The sequence below is a fragment of the Neomonachus schauinslandi genome, chromosome Y (genome assembly GCF_002201575.2).
Source record: "Neomonachus schauinslandi chromosome Y, ASM220157v2, whole genome shotgun sequence".
NCBI classification, from domain to species: domain Eukaryota; kingdom Metazoa; phylum Chordata; class Mammalia; order Carnivora; family Phocidae; genus Neomonachus; species Neomonachus schauinslandi.
Genome location: NC_058420.1, coordinates 2,747,561 through 2,769,290, shown reverse-complemented (window position 1 = coordinate 2,769,290; position 21,730 = coordinate 2,747,561). Strand labels below are relative to the sequence as shown.

General features: G+C 39.5%; 1 protein-coding gene across 1 annotated transcript in view; it reads left to right on the top strand.

Annotated features, from left to right (window-relative positions):
- Positions 1-21,730, top strand: part of LOC110581047 (BCL-6 corepressor-like) — a 77,941-nt gene that overhangs the window by 3,897 nt on the left and 52,314 nt on the right. The window contains exons 2-3 of the mRNA XM_044912035.1: positions 16,659-19,445; positions 20,494-20,680. Coding sequence (XP_044767970.1) covers positions 16,659-19,445; positions 20,494-20,680 — 2,974 coding nt within the window. The remainder of the gene's footprint in view (positions 1-16,658; positions 19,446-20,493; positions 20,681-21,730) is intronic.

Genomic DNA, 21,730 nt, shown 5'->3' with positions numbered 1-21,730 from the left:
ATTTGAGTTCTTTCCGACTATCCTCTTGTGATTGAGTTCTAGTTTCAAAGCATTGTGGTCTGAAAATATGCACGGAGTGATCCCAATCTTTTGGTACCAGTTGAGACCTGATTTGTGACCAGGATGTGATCTATTCTGGAGAATGTTCCCTGGGCACTAGAGAAGAATGTGTATCCTATTGCTTTGGTATGTAGTGTTGTGAATACATCTGTGAAGTCCATTTGGTCCAGTGTGTCATTTAAAGTCTTTATTTCCTTGTTGATCTTTTGCTTGGATGATCTGTGCATTTCTTAGATAATACTGTCCAATAGTGTTAAAGTCCCTTATTATTATTGTATTGTTGTCAATGTGTTTCTTTGATTTTGTTATTAATTAGCTTGTTGGCTCCTCTCATGTTAGGGGCATAGATATTTACAGTTGTTAGATCTTCTTGTTGGATAGACCGTTTAAGTATGATATAGTGTCCTTTCTCATCTCTTATTATAGTCTTTGCTTTAAAACCTTATTTGTCTGTTATAAGGATTGCCACCCCAGCTTTCTCTTCATGTCAATTAGCATGGTAAATGGTCTGTCCCCCCACCCCTCACTTTCAATCTGGAGGTTTCTTTGGATCTCAAATGGGTCTCTTGCAGACAGCATATCGATGGATCTTGTTTTTTTATCCAGTCTAATACCCTGTGTCTTTTGATTGGGGCATTTAGCCCATTTACATTCAGGTAACTGTTGAAAGATATGAATTTAGTGCCATTGTATTGCCTGGAAGTTGACTGTTACTGTATATTGTCTGTGTACCTTTCTGGTCTATGTTAGTTTTAGGCTCTCTCTTTGCTCAGAGGACCTCTTTCAGTATTTCTTGTAGGGCTGGTTTGGTGTTTGCATATTCTTTTAGTTTTTGTTTGTCCTGGAAGCTTTTTATCTCTCCTTCTATTTTCAATGACAGCTTAGCTGGATATAGTATTCTTGGCTGCATATTTTTCTTGTTTAGTGCTCTGAATATATCATGCCAGTTTTGATGCCTGTTTCCTTCCCCAAATTAGGGAAGTTCTCTACTATAATTTGCTCCAATATACCTTCTGCCCCTGTCTCTCTTTCTTCTTCTTCTGGGAACCCAAGTATTCTAACATTGTTTCATCTTATGGTTTCACTTATCTCTCGAATTCTGCCCTTGTGATCCAGTAGTTGTTTCTGTCTCTTTTTCTCAGCTTCTTTATTTTCCATCATTTGGTCTTCTATATCACTAATTCTCTTTTCTGCCTCCTTTATCCTAGCTGATAGAGCCTCTGTTTTTTATTGCATCTCATTAATAGCCTTTTTGATTTCAACTTGGTTAGATTTTAGTTCTTTTATTTCTCCAGAAAGGGTTTCTCTAATGTCTTCCATGCTTTTTTCAAGCCCAGCTAGTATCTTTAAAATCATCACTGTGAACTCAGTTCTGACATCTTACTAATGTCCGTATTGATTAGATCCCTGGCATTGGTACTGGCTCTTGTTCTTTTTTTTGAAGTGATTTTTTCCATCTTATCATTTTGTTCAGAGGAGAATAGATGAATGAGAGATCAAAATGCTAACAGGGTATCAACAACACCAGGAAAATATACACTAAACAAATAAGAAGAGACCTGAAACCAGGGGAAAAGAAAGGGAAAAAAAGAAAAAAGAAAAGAAAAATATAAAGAAAAAAATATGATCAAATATGATCAGGCTGGTGAATAGATCAGTGCCACACACTAGATTTTGGGTGTATTTTGGTCTGTTAGAAGAAACTGCCTCCCAAAATTTTAAAGAAATAAAAGCTTATATATGTACAAAAATAAGGGTAAATACTTTGAAGGGATGGAATATGATCGTAAAGATGAAAATTATAAAAGATTTTATAAGAGGAATTGATAAGAAGCTGGTTGAAAAAAAAAGAAGAGAAATTAAAAAGAAGTATGTGATCAGGCAGGAGACTAGAACAAAGCCATACACTAGAGATTTAGGGTATATTTTGTTCTGTTAGAAGAAATGTATCCCAAAATTACAAAGAGAGAACAACATATATATATATATATATATATATATATATATATATGTTATATATGTTTTTTTCAACATATGTGTATATGTATGTATGTATGTATCCAAAAACAGGGTTAACTACTATGAAGGGGTAGAGTATGACTCTAATAATGAAAAAATAAAAAAGATTTTTAAAAGGGATTCGTAAGATGTTGGTTGAAAAAGGGAAAAAGAAAAATTCAAAAACAAAGTCAGAAAAAGAAAAGAGTTTATAAAAATTAACTCGGAAAGACTAAAGAATCATGGTTAAAAAAGCCATGGATTCTGTGTGCAGTATTCCACTAGCGCTGGCACTTTGTGGTTCTCATTGATCAGTAAACTTGATCTTGCCTGGCTGTTCTTGCTGATCTTCTGGGGGACGGGCCTATTGCCATGGTTCCCAAATGTCTTTGCGGGAGGCCGGACTAAGTAATCTGCTGGGTTTGTTCTCAGGAGCTTTTGTTCCCTGCAAGCCTTTGGTACAGCTTTTGAGGCTGAGAGTGAAAATGGCGGCCTCCCAATCTCCACCCCGGAGGAGTTGAGAACTTGGGGCCCCACTCCTCAGTGAGCCCCCAGAGAAAAGCAGTCAGTCACTCCCTTCTCCCCAGTCTCCGGCTGCACTCCGTGCTCACCCGGCCTGTGACCACGCGTTTCTATCTCTGGCACCTGACCCCGTGTGGAGTCCAAACCCAGCAGATCCCTGTGGTGCACTCCTGCGCTGCTTCTCCTGGAGGAGGAAGAGGAGTCTCCCTGGATCTGCCGCTTGTTGGGTCCCTGCTGCAGGAGCAGTGGCCCTACTGTGCCCGGATCATGGTTTATGGCAACCCCGAGCTGAGAGCCTGTGCCTGGGCTCCACCTCTGCAGCTGGCTTCCCTGCTCCGATACCTGGGAGCTCTGCCACACTCAGGCACTCCTGGTCTTTCTGTGACCCCGAGGCTCCTGAGACCACACTGTCCCACGAGGGTTCCGCCCCCCACTTAGCCACTGAAGCGACGTCCTTCAGAGGAGCAGACTTTTAAAAGTTCCAATTTTGTGCTCCGCTGCTCTATCACTTGCCGGTAGCTGGCTGACGGAGGCCCCCTCCCCCACTGTCTGTCCTCCCAAATATCGCCTCAGATTCACTTCTCCGCATGGCCTACCTTCCAGAAAATGGTCGCTTTTCTGTTCAGAGAGTTGCTGCTACTCTTTTTTTCAATCACCTGTTCAGTTCATAGGTGTTCAGAATGGTTTGTTCCCTGTCTAGCTGAATTCCTGGGACCAGATGAAATTTAGGTTTCCCACTCTTCCGCCATCTTGCTCCTCCACCTCACATCATTAGTTTTTGATGTAGTGATCCATTATTCATTGTTTTCCTATAACACCCAGTGCTCCATGCAGTACATTCCCTCCTTAATACCCATTACTTGACTAACCCATCCCCCCACCTTCCTCCCCGCGAAAACCCTGTTTGTTTCTCAGAGTCCATAGTCTCTCATTGTTCATCTCTCCCTCCGATTTCCCCCCTTCGTTTTTCCCGTCCTTCTCTTACTCTCCTCCATGCTATTCCTTATGTTCCACATATGTTCCACATATGTTCCACAAGTAAGTGAAACCATATAATTGATTTTCTCTGCTTGACTTATTTCACTTAGCCAACTTTCTCCAGTCCCATCCATGTTGATGTAAATGTTGGTATCCATCCTTTCTGAAGGCTGAGTAATATTCCATTGTATATATGGACCACATCTTCTTTATCCATTCATCTGTTGAAGGGCATCTCGGCTCTTTCCACAGTTTGGCTATTGCGGACATTGCTGCTATGAACATTGGGGTGCATATGGCCCTTCTTTTCACTACATCTGTGTCTTTGGGGTAAAAACCCAGGAGTGCAATTGCTGGTTCCTAGGGTAACTCTATTTTTAATTTTTTGAGGCACCTCCACATTGTTTTCCAAAGTGGCTGTACCAATTTGCATTCCCACCAACAGTGTAAGAGGGTTCCGCTTTCTCCACAGCCTCTCCAAAATTTGTTGTTTCTTTCCTTGTCGATTTTTTTTTCTTTCTTTCTTTTTCTTTCTTTCTCTTTTTTTTTTTTTCTTTTTGGTGTAAGGTGATATCTCAATGTGGTTTTCATTTGAATTTTCCTGATGGTAGTGATGTTGAACGAATCATGTTTCTGTTAGCCATTTGTATGTCTTCCTCAGAGAAGTGTTTGTTCATGTCTTCTGCCCATTTTTTGACTTGATTATTTGTTTTTTGGGTGTTAAGTTTGAGTTCTTTCTAGATCTTGGATACCAGCCCTTTATCTGTAGTGTCATTTGCAAATATCTGCTCCCATTCTGGGAGTTACCTCTTTGTTTTGTTGAGTGTTTTCTTTGCTGTGCGGAAGCTTTTTATCTTGATAAAGTCCCAGAAGTTCATTTTGCTTTAGTTTCACTACCTTTGGAGATGTATCTTGAAAGAAGTTTCTGTGGCTGATGTCAAAGAGGTTGCTGCCTATGTTCTCCTCTAGGGTTTTGATGGATTCCTGTCTCACATTGAGGTCTTCCACCCATTTTGAGTTCATCTTTCTGTATGGTGTTAGAGAATGGTTGAGTTTCATTGTTCTGCATGTGGCCGTCCCATTTTCCCAGCACCATTTATTGAAGAGATTGTCTTTCTTCCATTGCATATTTTTTCCTGCTTTGTCAAAGATTATTTGACCATAGAGCTGAGGGTCAATATCTGGGCTCTCTATTCTGTTCCACTGGTCTATATTTGTATGGAATCAGAAAAGACCCCAAATCGCCAAGGAAATGTTGAAAAAGAAAAACAAAGCTGGGGGCCTCACATTGCCTGATTTCAATGTATATTACAAAGCCATGATCACCAAGATAGCATGGTACTGGCACAAATACAGACGTATAGACCAGTGATTGTTCTTTTAAATTCTACACTTAGCAGGTCAGGTATATTTGCTTTACTTACATATCTGATAATGGTCGTATCTTGTTTTTTCATTTGGGATGAATTTCTCAATCTTGGCATTTTTGTCTAAGTCTGTGCCTTCTCTGTCTTAAATGTGCTGTTGTATTTCCTGCTCCTGAGAACAATGGCTTTATGAAGAAGACGTCAAATAGTGTCCACTTCAGGGAGCATCTCTGCTGTGTGCTGTATGCAGTCTGCTGTTGTGTTTTGGCTGCTCTGTCCTTCAGACCAGTTGTCTGCAGAGGCTCTCCTTGCTTTCAGTGGGCAGTATTTGGTCCCTGACCAGAACGTGGTGAGTTGTAACTAGGTGTGCTTTGGTTTCCTTGTGAAATGAGACCTCATACCACCTCCACTAGAACTGAGGCCCTGCAGATGTCTCTGGTTGGGAGACATGGTGTGGGCAGAGGTTTGTGCTGGTCTTCTTGGGAAGGGGCCCACTTCACTGGAACTGAGGCAAAGTGGGCCGATTTGACTAACTAGATCAGAGCCATCAGAGTCCTTGGTGTGTGAGTTGGTGTAAACAAGTTAGGCAACCAGTTTGGGAGCTGTGCTACCTCTTGTAGGTGAGTCTGTGTTTATGCTGAGGGCTAGGTGAGGGAAATGGTGCAGGCCAGCTCCTTTGTCCCCAGAGAGGTGTCTCTGTGGATGCTGCCTCTCAGAGAAGTGCTTCTAGAAGAGTGAGTAATCCACCACCACTGTGTGTACTGGATGTTTTTCAGATTGCTGGTTCCGCACTGTCCACTTTGGGTTGTTGCTTGTCTTCTGTGTGGGAACATCACATGGTGCCCCTGGGCTGTTTCCCAGTCAAGCCTGGTGACCTTTCACTCCCCAGATTTTAGGAACATAACATGGGCAGGGGCTTGTGCTGGTCTTCTGGGAGAGGGGTCTACTGCACTGGGACTGAGGGAATCTTAACAGAGAACAGCAGTCCCACCAGGGAAACGGGGTTTGGTGTAAGCAGGTTACACAACCTGTGCAGGCACTGTGCTGCCTCTTACTGGTGGCTGTGTGTTTATTCTTAGGGGTGAGGAGGGAAATGGTGCCACCCAGCTGTTTTGTCCTCATAGACGTGATTCTGTGAACACTGTTATCAGTGATGCACTCCAAGAGAGCATATAGGCTCTGGTGTGTGTGCCACAGGCATTCTTCAGATCCCTGTTTCTATACTGTGTGTCCCACGGTTGTTTGCCTTCCTTCTCTCTAGGAACAGTGCAGCACCCCAGGGTTCTCTTATTTATTTATTTATATTTATTATTTATTTATTTTATTATTATTTTTTTAATGGAGAGAGGGAACACACGCAGGGTGAGAGGGAAAGAGAAAAACAGACTTCCCGCAGAGCAGGGAGCACCATAAGGGACTCAATCCCAGGACCCTGGGATCATAACCTGAGCCGAAGGCAGACACTTAATGACTGAGCCACCCAGGTGCCCAATCAGGATTCTATTTTAAATCTGCAGGCTTTGAGCTTCACTCATTTAAAAAAATATGGAAATCAGCCTTTCTCATTTTTCTAGCCACTGGCTTTGGTGAAGTGTTCTCCTTGTGCATTCTCCTGGGTGCTCTTCTCTCTCTCACCCTTCTCTGTGACCATGGCTTCCTCCGCTCCACAGCACCTGTAGTCTGTTTCTGCTGTAAACCACGTCTCTGCATTTCCTACTTCCCTTAATGTGGCTTCTTCTCTCCCTTTAGTTGTGGAGTTTGTTCTCTCAGTCTTCAGGTTGACTTCTGAGAAATTTAAGTTGATTTTATAGTTATCTTGTTATGTTTAAGGGATCAGAGGAGCCTGGGGTCCTCTTTCTTTGCCACTATGTTAGCTACGCACTAAATAAAAACTTAAAAAAAAATAAAAAGCAGGATATGCTTAAGCAAGATGAGAAGAGGCACTAAGCCTCAAACGAGTGGGGTCTGGGTGGCTCAGTCAGTTAAACATCCGCCTTCAGTTCAGGTCATGATCCCAGGGTCCTGGGATCGAGCCCCGCATCAGGCTCCCTGCTGTGCGGGAAGCCTTCTTCTCCCTCTCCAACTCCCCCTGATTCTGCTTTCTCTGTCTCTGTCAAATAAATAAGTAAAATCTTAAAAAATAAATAAACCTCAAATGAGCAATTAAAATTTTATATGGGGATAAAACAGCCATCACTGTGATCCTGTTAATAAAAAGCATTTGTGTTTATTCTTCACTCATTAGCGCACTGGAATATGATGTGGTTAGGGCTGTTGGGCATAGAAGGTAAGGGTGAGATTTAGCCTTGCCAGCCCTGCCAGCCTCCCTCTCAAAAGAGGGGAAATGAGTGCCTTTTGTCCAGTTCTGGCATGGCAACAACTCAAAACCCATCAGGTTAACGCTTTAAGACTTCTGTGTTCGGTAATGATTTCACATCCCCAGGCAACATCAGTTAGATTTAGTGATTGGTGGTCACTTTACCATCCAGTACTTGTAACCTACAATCTGTGAATTATGCAAATGACAGCCCTGGAAATGCATTTGGCCCCAGATCCCCTCACCTATCTGACTGGTCCCACAAGAAGAATCAGTATGTTCATGCCTGTGAATCCCTGAGGTCTGGCAAAATGCACTTTAAAATGTGTGCCTAAAAGACTGGGAAAGGGAAATGGAGGGAGAACAGAGTAATATTGCCTGTTCATTGGATTGTTTTTATGTTGTTTTAAGTGCCTTGGGTCCCCTAGAGTCCAGCTAGAAAAGTTACATTTCTGCTGCACTGTTATATTTGGGCAGGTGTATTACTTCATTCCTAAATCTGTACATTGATGTCAAAAATAATCTTTCTTCCTAGAGCCTGCATTATATGTGAATTGCCTAGAAAGACATCTCTATTTCCTTGTTTGTATTTTCTTAACATCCTGAAATTAAAAAACAAAGTAAGAGTAGATGTTAAAAGCTGCCATTAAAGAAGAGGGCATATATTTAGCAGCTCCCAGTATGGGACCTTCACAGTTCAGTAGACAGTAAGAGGATCTACATGTATGGGATGAAAGAAGACAGCTGAATGAATGTGCCTGTCTGGTTTAGGCATGAGGAGAGACACCTCTTTTTTCCCCTAATGAGGCAGAATGAATATTGAGGCCCACCTCACCTTCACACATCCAGAGTGGACCCAAAAAGATTGGGGAAGAAAGATCTGCATGTAGGTGCCAGTTCTAGATTGTTTTAACATAAAACTGGGTTCAGGGAATCATTGTGGGCCTTGAAGCCCCTCAAGACCTTTCAGTGGAGTCTCTTCTTAATTTGCTATTTCATACTTATCAATGAAAGTCAATTCCAGTAGTGGGATAATATATGTATTCTTTTGTAATTGACTTTCTTTTTCCTTTACAAAGCATGCTGTTTTCAAGGTAGCATCTATGCTGTACTATACATATCATTATGTAAGTTGTTTTTATAGTTCAGTTATATTCCACGGATATGCTATATTTTATTTATTCTTTCCAGTATGGGCATTTGGATTGTTTTGTGCTTTGCCTGTTTGAATTATGCTGCTAATAAACATTTGTGTACAGTGTTTGTTTGAACACCTGGTTTTCATATTTTTGCAGATATGCTAAAAGGAGTCGAATTTTAGGATCTTTAACATCCTGATGAATTTTCTGCCTGGTTTCCACAGTGCCTACATCATTTACAGTCTCACCAGCAATAGGAGGCTTCCAATTTCTGTACATCCTCTACTTGATGTGTTTTTGTTTTTTATTATGATAAAGTATATGTAACAAAATTTATCACTGTAACTATTTTTTAAGTGTACAGCTCTGTGACCTTGGATACATTTATATGAGTCTGCATCCATTATCACTATCCATCTCTAGAACAATCTATCTTTCCCTTCAGAAACTGTGTACCACTTACATACTGACTGCCATCCCACCATGATACCACCATTGTAGTTTCTGTAAATTTGATGGCTTTAGGTACCTCATATAGGTGGATTTAGAGTATTTGTCCTGTTCTGTTATTTCACTTGTATAGTGTTTCCAAGGTTCATCACTGTTGTAGCATATCTGACAATTTTCTTCCCTTTAAATATTTCATTGAATGTACATACCATATTTTGTTTATCCATTCATCTGTTAATGGACATTTGGGTTGTTTGCATCTTTTGGCTATTGTGAATATGTTGCTATGAATGTTGGTGTATAAAATCTGTTTCAGTTAGTGCTTTCATTTTTTATTTACCCAGAAGTAGAATTGCTGGCTCAGATTATAATTTTGTTTAATGCTTTGAGGAACTGCCATACTGTTTTACACAGTGGCTGCACATTACATGCGCATCAGCCTTGGGCAAGTATTCCAGTATTCCCACATCATTGCTATACTTTTTTTTTTCTTTTTTAAGACCATAGCCATGGTAGTGGATATGAAATGGTATCACATTGTGATTTTGATTTCCAGTTTCCTAGTGATTAGTGATGGTGAGCACATCTCCATGTGCTACTTACTGTTCCTGTATCCTCTTAGGAAAAATATTTATTCAATGCTGTGCATATTTTTGTCATGTTGTTTTGTTACTGAGTTTCAGCAGTTCTTTATGTGTTTGGAATATCTGTCCCTTATCAGGTATCTGAATTTCATATATTTTCTGTTGTCTGTAGGGTGCCTTTTTATTTTCTTCATAGTATCTTTTAAAAATATAAATTATGGTAAAACTCACATAACATAAAACCATCAGAGCTACTTTAACTATACAGTTGAATAATATTAACAGTATTCATTTTATAGCCACCGATGACTAGAATGCTTTTCATCTTACTAAATTAAAAATCTACACCCAAGAACAATCATTTTATTCTCTCTATAGACCCTTGACAACCATTATTCTGCTTTCTGTTCTATGAGTTTTAATACTGAGGCCCAATGGAATATTATGCTTATTTTGTGACTGATTTATTTCTCTCAGCACAGTATTATGAAGCTTCAGCCATGTTGAAGCATGTGACAGGTAGCTTTATAATATGTTTTGAGTTCATAAAGTATGAGACCTCCAAATTTGTTTTTCTTTTCCAAAAGTTTGGGCTATTGCAGTCCCTTGAGAATTCATATACTTATAGGATTTTTTTTCTATTTTTGCAAAAAATGTCATTGGGATTTTCAGAGACACTACATTAAATCTGTAGATCAATGGCTAGTGCTGACATCTTAACAACATTAAATCTTTTAATTCATAAACATGCATATCTTTAGTTTCTTTGATCACCATCTTCTGGTTTGGAGTTCACAACTCATTTGTCTCCTGGGTTATTTGTTATTTGTTTTAATGGTCTTGTAATAGGGTGGTCTTGTTAATTTCATTTTTAGATTGTTTTCTCTTCGTGTGCAGAAAAATGCAACATTTTTGTGTTTTGTGTTTTGATTTTGTATCCTCAACTTTCCTAAATTCTTTTATTAGTTCTAGCAATATGTATCTGTGTATCTTTAAGATTTTCTAGATATAAAATAATGTCATCTAGCAATAGAGATAATTTTACTTCATTTCCAACAGGATTCCTTCTATATTTTCTTCTTCTTGCTTATTTTGTATACTTACAGTACTATGTTGAGTAGAAGTGGAGGGAGCAGATTTCCTTGTCTTGTTCCTTTTTCTTCCTGTGGAAAATCTTCCACTCTTTCAGTACTGAATATGATTTACCTGTGGATTTTCCTTATTTGTCCTTTATTATGTTATTACTAATTTTTTATTTCTATTTGCATAGAATATATTGTTCCATCCTTTACATCGAGTCTATATTCATTTAGGTCTCTGCCGAATCTCTTGTACGAAGGATATACATGGATCTTTTTTATCTATTTAGTCACCCTATGTCTTTGTTTGAACCACTTAGACCATTACATGAAGTTAGTTATTGATACCCATGTATTTATCACCATTTGTTAATTATTTTTGGGCTGTTTTTGTAGTTTCTTTCTTTTTTTGTCTTCTTTTGTTCTATTTCCCACTGCCTTTCTTCACTGTTATGCTTGGAATATTTTCTGTTTATTTTTTGTGTATATTTTGCTTTGTGATTATTTTAATATTTATGTATCATATTCTAAGTATGTTACAGCATGCATTAAGTTGATGGTTTCTTACATTTGAACACATTCTGAAAACACTACACTTTTTATTTTGTTTGAGGTTTATGATTTCATGTTTTGTATCCTTTTATTTTTCAAGTCCCTTAACTATTTTTTAAATACAATTGATTTTTAGTACTTTTATCTTTTAACCATCACAAATACTAGTTTTATGAATTAGTGATATACCACCTTTTCAATGGGTTTGATTTTACTTGTGAGATTTCTTCTTTCCTATTTTTCTTATTTCTAGTCATGGCCTTTTCTGCTTAAAGGACTCCCTTTAACATTTTGTTTAATTTGGTTTTCTGCTGATAAATTTCTTTAATTTTTTTTCCTCTGGAAAACTCTGCATCTCCTTCTATTCTGAATGATAGTTTTGCTGGATACAGTATTCTCGGCTGCAGATTTTTCCCACTCAGCATATTAAATATATCATGCCACTGCCTTCGTAGAAGCCTGCCAAGTGTCTGCTGAAAAATCAGCTGATAGCCTTTTGGTGTTTCCTTTGTGCATAACTGTTTTCTTTTCTCTTGCTATTCTCAGAATTATCTCTTTATCAGTAACCTTTGACATTTTAATCATAATGTGTCCTGGTTTGTCTGTGTTTTCTGGAATAATGTCTGTTTCCTTCCCCAAGTTAGGGAATTTTGCAAGTATTATTTTTTCACATGATTTTCTGCCCCTTTCTTTCTTGTATCTCTTTCTGGGACTCCTATAATGCATGTTCATACACGCTTGTTGTCCCAGAGATCCCTAATGTATCATCATTTTTAAAAATTCTTTTTTCTTGGGGTGCCTGGGTGTCTTAGTTGTTAAGCCTCTGCCTTCAGCTCAGGTCATGATCCCGGGGTCCTGGGATTGAGCCCCGCATCGGGCTCCCTGCTCCACAGGAGGCCTGCTTCTCCCTCTCCCACTCCCCCTGCTTGTGTTCCCTCCCTCACTGTGTCTCTCTCTGTCAAATAAATAAATAAAATCTTTTAAAAAATTCTTTTTTTTCTCTTTTCTCCTTAATCTGGGTGCTTTTCCATTACTCTTGTCTTCCAGCTTGCTGATACGTTCTTCTGCATCTGCTCATGTAGTGTTATTTTCCTTTGGTGCATTTTTTTTTTATTTCAGTTATTGTATTATTGAGCTATTTTTGGTTCTTTTTAGTATTTTTTATGTTTTTGCTGTAGTTCTCCTGAAATCATCCACTCTTCTCTTAAGGCTTATGAGTGTTTTTACAATCATTACTTTCAATTTTTATCATGTTGGTTGCTTATTTCTTCTTTTTTAAAAAAATTTTATTATGTTATGTTAGTCACCATACACAAACAGGGTTTTAGAAGAGAGTAAGGGGGGGTTGGTTAGCCCGGTGATGGGTATTAAGGAGGGCACGTACTGCATGGAGCATGGGGTGTTATACGAAAACAATGGAACATGGTTGCTTATTTCTATTTCATTTAGTTATTTTTATGAAGTTTCTTGTTATTTCATTTAGAACATATTTCTCTGCCTTCTCACCTTATTTACTTTGTGTTTGTTTTTATGAATTAGCCTTGTGTAGGGTTGTCCCCTGTGTAGACGTGCATGTTCCTGGTGGCTTTAGCAGGCAGATTGGAGTTATAGCAGGGCAAGGGCTAAAGGTCCTGGGGCAGTCCACACCAGGGCCACTCTGATGGGTTGTCTGGAGCTGAAATGGGCATGGGTTCCAGGGTGCCCCATTTGGGGAGAACCCTGGTAGGACAGCTAAAGGTGAAAGAAGGCAAGTGGGGGGTCACAGAGCATTCTATGCAAGGGGTGCCCTGACAGGATGGCTAGAGGCGGGTTGAAATAATGGCAGGTTGAAGGGAAGTCACTTAGGGTGCTATGGCATATCATCTGGAGCTGAGCAGGTTTAGGCCTAGGATGTCTTGGGGTGTTTTACACCTATGTCACCTTGGCAAGACAAATGGAGGTATAATCGATGCTGTCCAGGGCTGTCCTAATGTGCACTTTTCTGTGGGTACCTTATGGAGCCACCTGAGTGGGACAGCTGGACTTCTGATAGTCACTGGTAAGAGGATATCCTTGAGGGATTCCTGCTGTTCTTGTGGGCTAAGAGGTTTGGGACTCAGAGAAGATGTAGGTGAGGAGCTTGGATCCTGCTCCCATCTCTGCTGTGAAGGTGGAGGGGTAACGAAACAATGGGGTCAGTCCCTCTGAGTCCAGAGAGCATTCTAGCAGCAGCCAGACATTTGGCAGATGCTCAGGAACTGGTCCTTTAAAACTGTGTTTGCCTTTTTAAATCAGTGACTTTTTTCTGTGCCCCAGGGAGGATGAATCTGCTCCTGGTCCCTCACTACTGTCTCTCTTCACTGCAGTTTACAGCTTTAAGGATGTGAGTGCATGTCATTGCCTGACGTTCTATATGTGGTCTCTCTGTGTCCTTTGTTGTACAGAAGCTGTTCAGTCAGCTCTGTCTTTTTCAGTCAGAATTGCTCTTTTTGTAGGTATAGATTCAGTGTATTGATGAGGTGAATTCAGGTCTTTGTACATTGCATCTTGGATCCTCCACCTATTTGTAGTTTTTCTTTGTGTAGTGCATTTGTCTCATGTGCCTGTGTGCGAAAATTAACCTAAAACAATGAATCTGGAAGTCTTTTCTTCTCTTAAATTTTTTGGTACAGTTTCAGGTAATGTGGTGTTAATTCTTTTGAAATTGTTTGGTAGAATTACTAGTAAAGCCACAGGATCCTCTTCTCTTTATTGGGAGGTTTTTGACTCTTGATTGAACTTCCCCACTGTTTATAAGTTTATTCAATGTTTCTATTTTCTCATAGTTCAGTACTGATAGATTCTATGTATTTTCTTATCATTCTTTTTTTTTAATTTCTGTGCAACATTTATATTATTTTTAAAATTCAATTTCAGTTATTGGAATATATTCTTTTTTTTTTTGGTTAACCTAATGATTTTTCAATTTTGATGATACTTAAAAAAAAGCAAGTTGTAGTTTCATTGATTTTTTTTTTACATTGTTTTTCTATTCTCAACATCATTGATGTCTACTTATCTCTATCATTTCATTCATTTTGCTAGCTTTCGATTTAGTTCTTATTTTTCTGGAAGCATAAAATTAAGTTGCTGGTTTGTGATTTCTTGTTTTTCAATTTAAGCAGTGGTAGCCATGAACTTCTTTGTTAGCACTGTTTTCTCTGCATTTCATAAATTTTATAATGTTGTGTTTTCATTGTTATTTGTTGTTGAGTTTTTTCAAATTTCCCTTCTGATTTCTTATCTTTAAGTGTGATGATGTTTAATTCACATACTTGCGAATTTTTTCAGTTTTCCTTTTGATGTTGATTTTTAGTTTCATTCCACTATGATCCTGGAAGACAATTAGTACTACTTCCTTCTTTTTATTTTTTTATTTTTTATCTTTTTAAAGATTTTATTTATTTGAGAGAGAGAGAGAGTATGCAGCAGTAACAGGGAGAGGCAGAAGACAAAAGGAAAATTAGGCTCCCTGCTGAGCATGGAGCTGACATGAGACTAGATCCCAGGACCCGGGAACCATGACCTGAGCTGAAGGCAGACACTTAACAAACTTCCTTTGTGGACTAACATATGTTCTGTCCTGGAGAATGTTGCAAAGTCTTCTGTTGGGCATGGTGTTCTATACATGTCTGGTAGCCCCAATTTATCTATAGTTTTGATCAGGTTGTTTGTCTTCCTTATTCATCTTCTGTCTGGTTATCCTATCCATTACTGAAAGTGGAATATTCAAGACTCCTACTACAATCGTGTTTTGGTCTATTTCTCCCTTCAGTCTTGTTAACGTTTGCTTGAAGTATTTGGTAGTTCTGGTCCTTGATGCATACATATTTATAATTATTACTTCTTCCTGGTGAACTGGTACTTTCATTATTGTATGATGTATTTTTTTTGTCTCTTTTGACAAATTTTGACTTAAACATACTAGTATAGCCAACCCTGCTCTTTTCTGCTTATTATTTGTATGCAATATGTTTTTCCATCCTTCCACTTCCAACCTATGTGTGTCTTAACATGAGTCTCTTCTAGACAGTGTATAGTTAGATCCTATGTTATATGTAGTCCAGATACGTCTTTTGAGTGGAAATCTTAACCTGTTTACATTTAAAGTAATTCTTGATAGTGAAGCACTTATTACTGCCATTTCATTGTTTTCTGTACGTCTTGAGTATTTTGGTTAAAACATTTCCTGTCTTATTCTCTTCCTTTGTGTTTTATTGACTTTTTATAGTGACATGCTTTGATTCTTTTCATTTCCTTTGTGTATATTCTCTAGGGATATTTTCTTTGTGGTTACCATGGAGATTATAAAAACATCTTTAAGTTGTAACAGTCTACTTTAAACTGATAGCTTTAATCGCATAAAAAAACTGTACTTATGCCCATGTTTGCCTTCCCTATATAAATGTCAAAAATTACCATTAAAATAGGTTTTTTATTCTTTCATCTTATAAATGGCACTTGACTTAAAAATGGATTTAAGGATCTAAATTATAATAATGCAGGTGCTCTATTAGCTATATATTTATATTTACCTGGGATCCTTATAATTCATATAGTTTTGTGTTGTTTTGTGTTATAATGTGTTGCCACTTCATTATTTCAACAACAATATGCATCTTATTTCAACATGGACTACCTCTAGCATTTCAGTAGGGGAGGTCTTATGGTAATGAACTCCATTAGCATTTTTACATCTGGGAGAAATTTCAGTTTGTCTTTCAGTTTTGAATGACAGTTTTGCCAGATACAGTATTCTTGGTTAACATTTATTTTTTTCTCATACTTTTATTATCCACTGCCTTCTTACCTGCAAGATTTCTGCTTAGAAATCTGTTAATAATTTTATATAAGCTTTGTTGTATGTGGTGGTAAGTCCCTTTTCCCTTACTGCTTCCCAGTTTCTTTGTCAGTGCTCCTAGCTAGATAAGTTTCTGCCCTTTAAGTAGACCGTAGGGTTTACCTTTTCAGTAAAATATTAATCACAGAACTGTCTGCAGATAACAGGGAGAGAAAAATCAAAAGATACAACCCCAGTTTGACCCACATGCTCTTTATTGATATAGAAAGGAGGCAATTAAAGCTTCATTGCCCCATGAAAAATTGTTTTGTTATATTAAATATTGCCTTCCAACATCTAGGAAACACCTGAAAGCCAGTCCTAACAGGCCTAAGGAGAGGGGAATGTGAGTTCTGTGCTCCTTGAGGGTATTTCAAAGAATATTGGAGATGGTATCTTCTCAATTGACAGAAGTGATTTTTGCTGAGAAGTTGAAATTCACAGAGTATAATAGATGAGTTAATTAATATATGGTCTTTAAATGAAAAGATTCAAGATTTTTATGTGCTTTAAAATATTGATTGAACAGAGGTATGAAGGAAGGAGGTACGAAAGCAGCATATTGTCCTAAGAAAGGGATTGTTTAAGGGGAAAAACAAGGCTTGTGAATATTTTATTTGTAGTTTATCTTTAATGTTTTCTGCTCTAATGTTAGGCTGCTGTCATATTAAACCAATTTGCAGATTCCCTCCAGCTTGGGTCCTGCTGCTTTGAAGATATATGTAAGTAATAATCATGTTCTTCTTTTGAAAAGGTGGATGTGACTACAGCCCATTGGTTTGGTGGCCTGACAGCACTGCACATGGACTACAATGGCCTGATCCGGAAAGGCCTCTGTGTCCCTGAAAACATCATCAGTTCTAGCTTGTGTGGACTGAGCTCAGAGAAGGGTCAAGAGGCTGCTATGAGCACTCCAGGTGGTCTTGGATTTTCTCCTGAGAGATGTCCAGAGATACAGTTTAAGCCAGATACACCTGAAACAGTCACTGTTTCTGGAAAACCCCTAGATGACTTCAGTGCTATTTCCAGAACACCACCTAGAATGCAAAAAATTTCTATGCCCACAGCAGAAACAGTGAGCTTGGATAGCCCTCTCAGTGAAAAACAGAGCCCTCTCAACATCAGTGATGCTGGTTATCTGCAGTTGCCCTGGGTCCGTGCTTACATGGCGAGTGCCACACCAGCCATCTACCCTTTCCATGACTCAGCAAATAAGTATTCACTGAATGCGTACCACACCTTGCTACCTCAGCAGTCCTACAGTTCGCCCAGGCCACTACATTCTCCTGTCTGCACAAATGAGGAGCATTTTCTCTACCTGCCACCACCTGAATATGTCAGTCCCCACATGCCATCATCCCTGGCTTCACCTGTAAGGCCCTCAGTGCCTTTGGTCACTCCAGATATCCCACCTTTGGTCCACTGTACAGATAAAAGCCTGCCCTGGAAGATGGGTATCAGTCCTGGGAACCCAGTCAATTCCCATTCCTATCCTCACATCCAGAATAGTGAGCCAGGGTTAACCTCTGCCAAGATGGTAACCAGTGGCCTGCTAGGGGACACATCTCTACTGTTATCGTCCTTGCCTCAGTCTTCATCCCGAGTCCACCTTCCCTCCCAGGCTGCAGACACCTACTGTGAACTTCACAAACAGTACACCAGTCTCTCTACCTCTCCCTCAGCTACCTTATCAAAGCCAGATATGATACTTACCTGCAAGTTCCCTACACCTAGTCTTTCCAGCAAGTATCCTGAAGATCCTGAAAGTGCTCAGCCAGTTCTTGGGTATACCCAGAAATCAGCCAGTCAAGACAGAAAAGATGGCAGTTCACTTCCTCCGTTAGAGAAGCAGATGGTTGCAAAAGTCAGCGTTGATAAGCCACTAGACTTGTCTGCTGAAGTGGTTGATGTAGATACTTCTAAAGCTGACCATATGAAAAAGATAGCTCCCACAATCCTTGTTGAGACCAGAGCTGGAAGTGGCTTAGTGTTCTCTGGAGGTGAGATTCTAAAAGAAACATCATCTCCTCCAGGAAATGGCTGTGCTCTCTATAAACCTAAAATCATTAGCACAACAGTTCCCTTATCCTGGGTGGTGCCTGGGCAGAATCCTCATGAAGACAAGAAAAGTGAAGATATGCTACTGAAAAACCGGGCCTCTGGCTGGGCAATACCACAGCAGCAGAATTCTTTATGTCCCCATGTGGGTGTCGCAGATGCCATAGTAACTAACACTTTGGGGTCAGCATTTCCTGTAGGTTACCCAGCCTCTGTGTTGCCAGCCCCAGATGCCAGTGCAGATTGCTGCAAGGCCACTAGGAGCTCCACAGACAGAATGCTGTCCATCATTCAACATGTGGGCCAATGCTCAACTGTGCCTGCAAAGCACAATGGTGACCCAAGCTACAAAGGGATCGAGAATAGCTTCCTGTCAAGCTCAGTATCTCTGTCTCCAAATGAGGCTCTCAGGTCCCCACCAGTTCCCTATCCTAGCAGTTACCTCCCTTGCCCAGTGCCTGAGGGCACTCCTATAAGTACCCTCTCCTTACATGGCAAGGGACCTGGCTACCCTCACTCAGTTTTGATGCCCGATGGTAGTCTGTTTCTTAGGCACCTTGCCCCAAAGCCTGCACTGCCCCATTGTCTTTCCACAGGACGGCCAGAGTTTGTGACCTACCAACTTGCACTGAGGGGGTTGGGTATGGTGCATCCTATGTCCATACCTCACGTACCCAGAGAGATCACTAAGGAGGAGGAATCAGTGAAGTGGTCCTGGTCTCATGAGACAGCTTCATACAAGGACCCAACTCTGCAGAACCAGTTTTCCAAGATGTTGGAAGGTAGTAATAGCAGGTTACATCCAGAAGTCCCTGCTGACAAGAACCTAAAGCCAAGCCCCAGGTGGAATCAAGGAAAAATTGTTGTCAAGAGCAATAAACTTGTCTATGTAGATCTTCTCTGGGAAGAGCAAGATGCTAAAACCTACTCAAATATGTCCAAACTGGGCTTCACAGATGAGAGTGTTGGCCAGAATACTGAATTCACCAAGTCCTATACTGACACAGACCTGCAGCCACACCATGATTTCATCACCCTGAGAGAGGAGTTGGGGTGCATCAATGATTTCCATGGTGCTTATGCTGTCAAAGAGGCCCCAGGACAGTCTGTCTTCAACTTAATCAATGAGAATGTTCCAGCAGCAACCAAGAAGGAGAACCTGGGGATGCCAGTATCAACTCCGTTCCTGGATCCAGCTCTGGGGAATGGGGGTCATACTGTGACTTTTGGTAAAACCCAGAACGATCCTAAGTCATTCTGTGTAGGTAGTGCTGCTCCAAGTGTGGATGTTGTCCTCACTCCTAAGAAAGATGGAGTTGATAAGGCAGAATCCAGCGATGTCAAAGTTCTGAAACAAAAGTCATTGAAGCTGGCAAAGAGAATTGCAAATTCTGCTGGTTATGTGAGTGACCAGTTCAAGTGTGTCACCACTGAACTGCAAGCAGATTCCAGCCAGCTTAGCTGTGAGCAGCGGGCCTTGCAGGTGGGCACCCCTACCCAGATTTCAGTCAATTTCCCCATCTTTTTTTCTTTTTTTTTTAATGTGTAAAGATGACTCAGGGAGTATGGTAGGGCAAGGACATCAGACAGATTTAATGAAGTTTATGGTAATGTAAATGTGTACAATGTGTACACTAAGGAAACATAAGTGGTAGCACTTAGGAGGTTCATGTGTTAAGATACATTAAGTTGTTCTGTAGATATTAAGAGGACTCCACTCAAATGCTGCCAAAAGAAGTTTTAAATATTGCAAAGGGATGTAAACACTGCATGATGTTTACGTATCAGTTTGATTTCTTTGCTCTTACTATGCATTAAAAAATGTCAGAAAAGTACTGCTTAAGAGTGCCTTACATGATACTTGGTGGAGATGTGTATCAGCAACATGTGTGTGGGATTCGTGCAACTTTGCTGCACACACACACTGCTTAAATGGGATATAAATTGTACTTAACTTTGTAGCAAATTATAATTCATTAGATTTTTCAAAGATTTTTATTTAAAAGATAAATAAAGTCAAATTGTTTTTGTAATGTCATAAGAAAAGTTGGCTCATAATATTAAAAATGGATGTTTACATGAATGTAAGTATTATGAAGCTATTATTTTGTCTATCTGCCACTAAGTATGAGATGAGATTTCTTCTTTCAGATTGCAATTACTAGAATATTATGTAAGTATTTAGAGTTAAATTTCGTTTTTAAAAATAAAAGAAGTTTATACTCTGCTTATCTTTGTTAATTTTTTTCTGTTTTTTTTAATTTGCATTTTTATCTCACTTTCAAAAGTGAATGTCTTTGCAATAGTATATACATGTATATATATATATATATATATATATATATATATATATATATACATGTTTATATAGCATACTAGCCAAATATACCTAAGACATTATGAAAAGAATATAGTGAAAGAAACTTATTTCATAAATTGTGGTTGGTTTGTAGCAAATTTCTCTTAAGATGAGGCAAGTAGGTTTTAAGGAAAAGTGTTTTTATTTAAATACATCTCCATTCTCTTTCTAGCATGCAATGATGTGCTTCTCAGAGTTGGAGATGAAAGAAATGAAAGGTAACCTCCCAATGACCAAAGATGCTGAGATGTGCACATTTAGCTCCACTAACTGGGAAAGGCTGAAAAGAAATGAGGACAAAAAGCCAGGGTTAATAGTCCTGGAGGAGGCCATTGCTGGCCAGAAGAACACTGAGACATGTAAGTAAACTCAAGAAGTTTGTGTGTTATGCCACATCTGTGAGAATAAGGTGACTCAATTCTCAGAGATGAGAGAAATTAAGACTATTATATGGTAGTAGTTTTAAATTGAGAGTGTCATTATAACCTGTTGTCCAGTTAGTAGCTGCTGGGCTGTTTTTTCCATCCATGGAATTAAGGCCTCATTGTCCTTTTGAATGGTATGGCATGCATAATGAAACAATTTTCTAGGACACATTTTCTTTTTTTTTTTAATTTAAATTCTAATTAGTTAACATACAATGCAATGTTGGTCTCAGGCATAGAATGCAGTGGCTCTTCACTTACATACAACATCCAGTACTCATCCCAACAAATACCTTCCTTAATACCCATCACCTCCATACACCTCCTTCCCAATATTTTCTTGTGGTTGACATCAAGTTTCATGGTATCGTGTCCTGGAAATATGCATGCCAGCATCTTGATCTTTCTGCCCCAGTTGAGTACAGATTTATGACCCGGGATGTGATCTCTTCAGGAGACTCTTCTGTGGGCACTGGAAGCGAAGGTGTAATTCTGCTGCCTTAGACAGAAATGCCCTGACTAGGTGTGTTAAGGCCACCTGGTCCTGTGTGTCATTTCAGCCCTTGTTTCCTTATTCCTCTTCTACTTAGATGATCTGTTCTTTGCTGGGAGTGGGATGTTCATGTCCCCTACTAGGATCATTTCCTTGTTATCAATGAGTGGCTTTAAGGTGGTGATTAATTGCTATGTGGCTGCTATGTGGCTGCTCCTATGTGGCTGCTCCTATCATCATAGGGGCATATATATGTACCGTTGTTAGACATTCTTGTTGGGTAGGCCCTGTTTGTAGGTTATAGTGTCCTTCTTCATGTCTTCTCACGGTCTTAGGCTGACCATCTCATTTGTCTACGAGAAGTATGGCTACTCTAGCTCTCTTCGGATGTCTGTTGGCATGACAAATGGTTCTCCACCCCGTCTCTGTCCATGAAGAGGTGTCTTGGGGCCAGACATGAGTCTTTTGTACGACAGCTCTCCATGGTCTTG